This window comes from Phytophthora parasitica, assembly GCF_000247585.1.
Source record: "Phytophthora parasitica INRA-310 unplaced genomic scaffold supercont2.3, whole genome shotgun sequence".
In the NCBI taxonomy this organism is placed as follows: domain Eukaryota; phylum Oomycota; class Peronosporomycetes; order Peronosporales; family Peronosporaceae; genus Phytophthora; species Phytophthora nicotianae.
The window spans coordinates 229,708-232,039 of record NW_008648989.1 but is presented as its reverse complement, the minus strand read 5'-3'; the positions used below and the strand labels follow the sequence as shown (position 1 = coordinate 232,039).

The 2,332-nt window shown below is 47.3% G+C and overlaps 3 protein-coding genes across 3 annotated transcripts in view; 1 reads left to right on the top strand and 2 right to left on the bottom strand.

Moving 5' to 3' along the window:
• PPTG_01267 (hypothetical protein) overlaps nt 1-257 on the top strand; it is a gene marked incomplete at its 3' end in the record, with an annotated part of 2,500 nt that extends 2,243 nt beyond the window's left edge. The window contains exon 4 of the mRNA XM_008894504.1: nt 31-257. Coding sequence (XP_008892752.1) covers nt 31-257 — 227 coding nt within the window. The remainder of the gene's footprint in view (nt 1-30) is intronic.
• A 573-nt stretch (nt 258-830) lies between these two features.
• On the bottom strand, nt 831-1,280 carry PPTG_01266 (hypothetical protein; the record flags this gene model as incomplete). Its single annotated transcript, XM_008894503.1, has 1 exon — nt 831-1,280. The coding sequence occupies one exon, from the start codon at nt 1,278-1,280 to the stop codon at nt 831-833; it is 450 nt and encodes a 149-aa protein (XP_008892751.1).
• A 65-nt stretch (nt 1,281-1,345) lies between these two features.
• PPTG_01265 (hypothetical protein) lies at nt 1,346-1,910 on the bottom strand (the record flags this gene model as incomplete). The annotated part of the gene is made up of 1 exon (XM_008894502.1): nt 1,346-1,910. One exon carries the CDS (start codon nt 1,908-1,910, stop codon nt 1,443-1,445), a length of 468 nt encoding a protein of 155 aa, XP_008892750.1. The 3' UTR covers nt 1,346-1,442.
• Nucleotides 1,911-2,332: the final 422 nt, after the last annotated feature.

The window sequence follows — 2,332 nt, the reverse complement described above, 5'->3', positions numbered from 1 at the left end:
CGACGTCTACGATTGCATGTCGTTCACAAGTTGCCCTCACTGGCAACCGGCGACATCAATCGCCTGGAACGACATCCCCCGGGGTCACTTTGCTTATATTTTACGAGACAGACACGTGCCGGACTGGAGGCAAGTACTTCTACATCTCGGATGTTGCAGACGCCATTGGCACTCACACGTTGGATACCCCACAAGCAATTCGGTCGTTTATGTTCGGAAAGATGATAACTATGCGCGTCGACCGTCTTTCATCTTGAAAGACGGTCGACGCGCGGCGAATGCAATCAAGAGTTTGGAGTCGTCAAGAATGGCACAACTGCCAACCAAACACTCGAGACTAGTGTTTTAAATGAGAACCACTTGAGGTCTCTAACTGAAAATGCAACGCTACGACAATACTTCAGGCAATCGATTATAATGCACCGGATTTAGTCCCGATACGAGAATATATACATAAATTCTGCTTCGCATGTTCCCGCTCTTCATTATTTGTTTTTATCTTACACGGATATGTGAAGGAGGAACTCAACGGGATACAGTAATCCATGATTCTCACAAGTCCTGAAAAATTAGGGTTTGTATAATTTACTACTGCTGTCTGTTAACAGACTGACGATCACGGTTTGATTCATTCTTGTGGCGAAAAGGTTCGTCTAAAGTAAGGTGTTGGTAGGTTACACAGCACAATTACTGATGAATGGAGTTTCGCAAGACACAGTTGCTTTTTATTTTGTTATATTTGTAAAAAAAAAAAGTAGTGAAGATTTTCTGCTTGCTCAAGATGATGATTTTGCCAGTACCATCCAGTAGCCTTGTTACTGCGTGAGGCATCATGGAAGAGTGTTAGTCCAATTCGACGACAGACCGCTTGATTCATCGTCATTTTCCCAGGTCACGAAGACACTCGTCTCATTCACCACTGCGTTTTCCTTGTCCTTTGGGCAGTTGTTGACGTACGTGAACTTTGCCTCGTCCTTGTATTTGCCGAGCGCCATGGACCGGAACTCCGTGTTCTTCTTGAACGTGTAGTCTCCGCCAGCAGGGTTGTTGATATCCGAAACAAAGTAATACTTGTCATCCGTATCGCAATTGTCGCTCTCGTAGAATATGGCGTACTGCTTGGAAGCGAGATTCTTCCAGTAGACAGTGTTCGTGAGGTGCCAGTAGGAGCAGTCACTGATCTTCATGCACCTCCAAGGCTTCGGGTTCGTGTACGTCAGGACGGACGCTTCTGCAAACTTGATGCGCATATAGGGAATTGACAGCGTAGGAGTCGACATTTTAAAAGGCGAACGAAGGATAGAAGCCGGCCCAGAAGCGCGCAAATTGGAAAATGATGAGCGAATAGAGAAGAGCAGCGCAAACCTCCTACAGCTCCGTCTTAATTTTCTGGTCTGTTATGCTAAGACCTAAAGTGGCGCTGTTAACTAGGCTCGACAAATTTAAGGCATAACATCCGACCAGTTTGAGGAGAGACCTCCAGCTTCAGCTGCGTCGTCGGCCTTCCACTTGATCTCCTCGGTGAAGTTTGACGTCGCTCCATTCAACGTTTCGGTGGCATTTTGGAGGCTGATCCGCTCTTCAGGACAGGAGTTGACGATTCGAGAAGGTCGACGCATGTAGTCGTTAGTGGTTCCAACCATGAAGGACCGGATTGCTATCGGGGTTTTAAGCGTGTGCGTGCCATTCTCTTTTGCTACATCCGAGATGTAGAAGTATTTGCCACCGGTGCGGCATGTAGTTGTCTCGTAGAAAATCCCAAACTTGTCCGTAGGAAGGTCATCCCAGGCTACTGATGTCGCAAGCTCCCAGTGCGGGCAGTTGCTGATTTCCATGCAGATAAAGTCGACATGGCTCGTGTAGACGGCGCGGTAGTTCGCCTGGAAATTTACTATCAGTGTGGACAGCATCGCGATTTCGAAGGAGAAGCAGTTTGAAGAACGTAAGATGGAGAGTGAGGAGGAAATAGCGGATGCATGAAAAGGCAGCAAGTTAAGCCAGCTCTCTTGAAACAACGAGGTACGGTGGAAGCTCACCAATCGAACGCGTTCAAGATCGGAATCTCGCTTCCGTACAAGGCTGATGCGCATTCCACAAAAAGCAATACTTCGTCCAATAAACGTACTACTTCTTTTTTTCCCCTTCTTCTTCTTTTTGGTGCATGCAAGCGCAAGTTACGCAGCAACTAAGTTAAAATACAAACATCTAGTCACGAGGCCTGAGAAGGAGAGGCTACGGTCACAGCGAAGGCGTCCTCGTCGAAGCTGAGGCTGGATGCTGTTGGCTGATAATGACGACACTGGTATCCCGAATGCTGCATACTGGTGAGAAC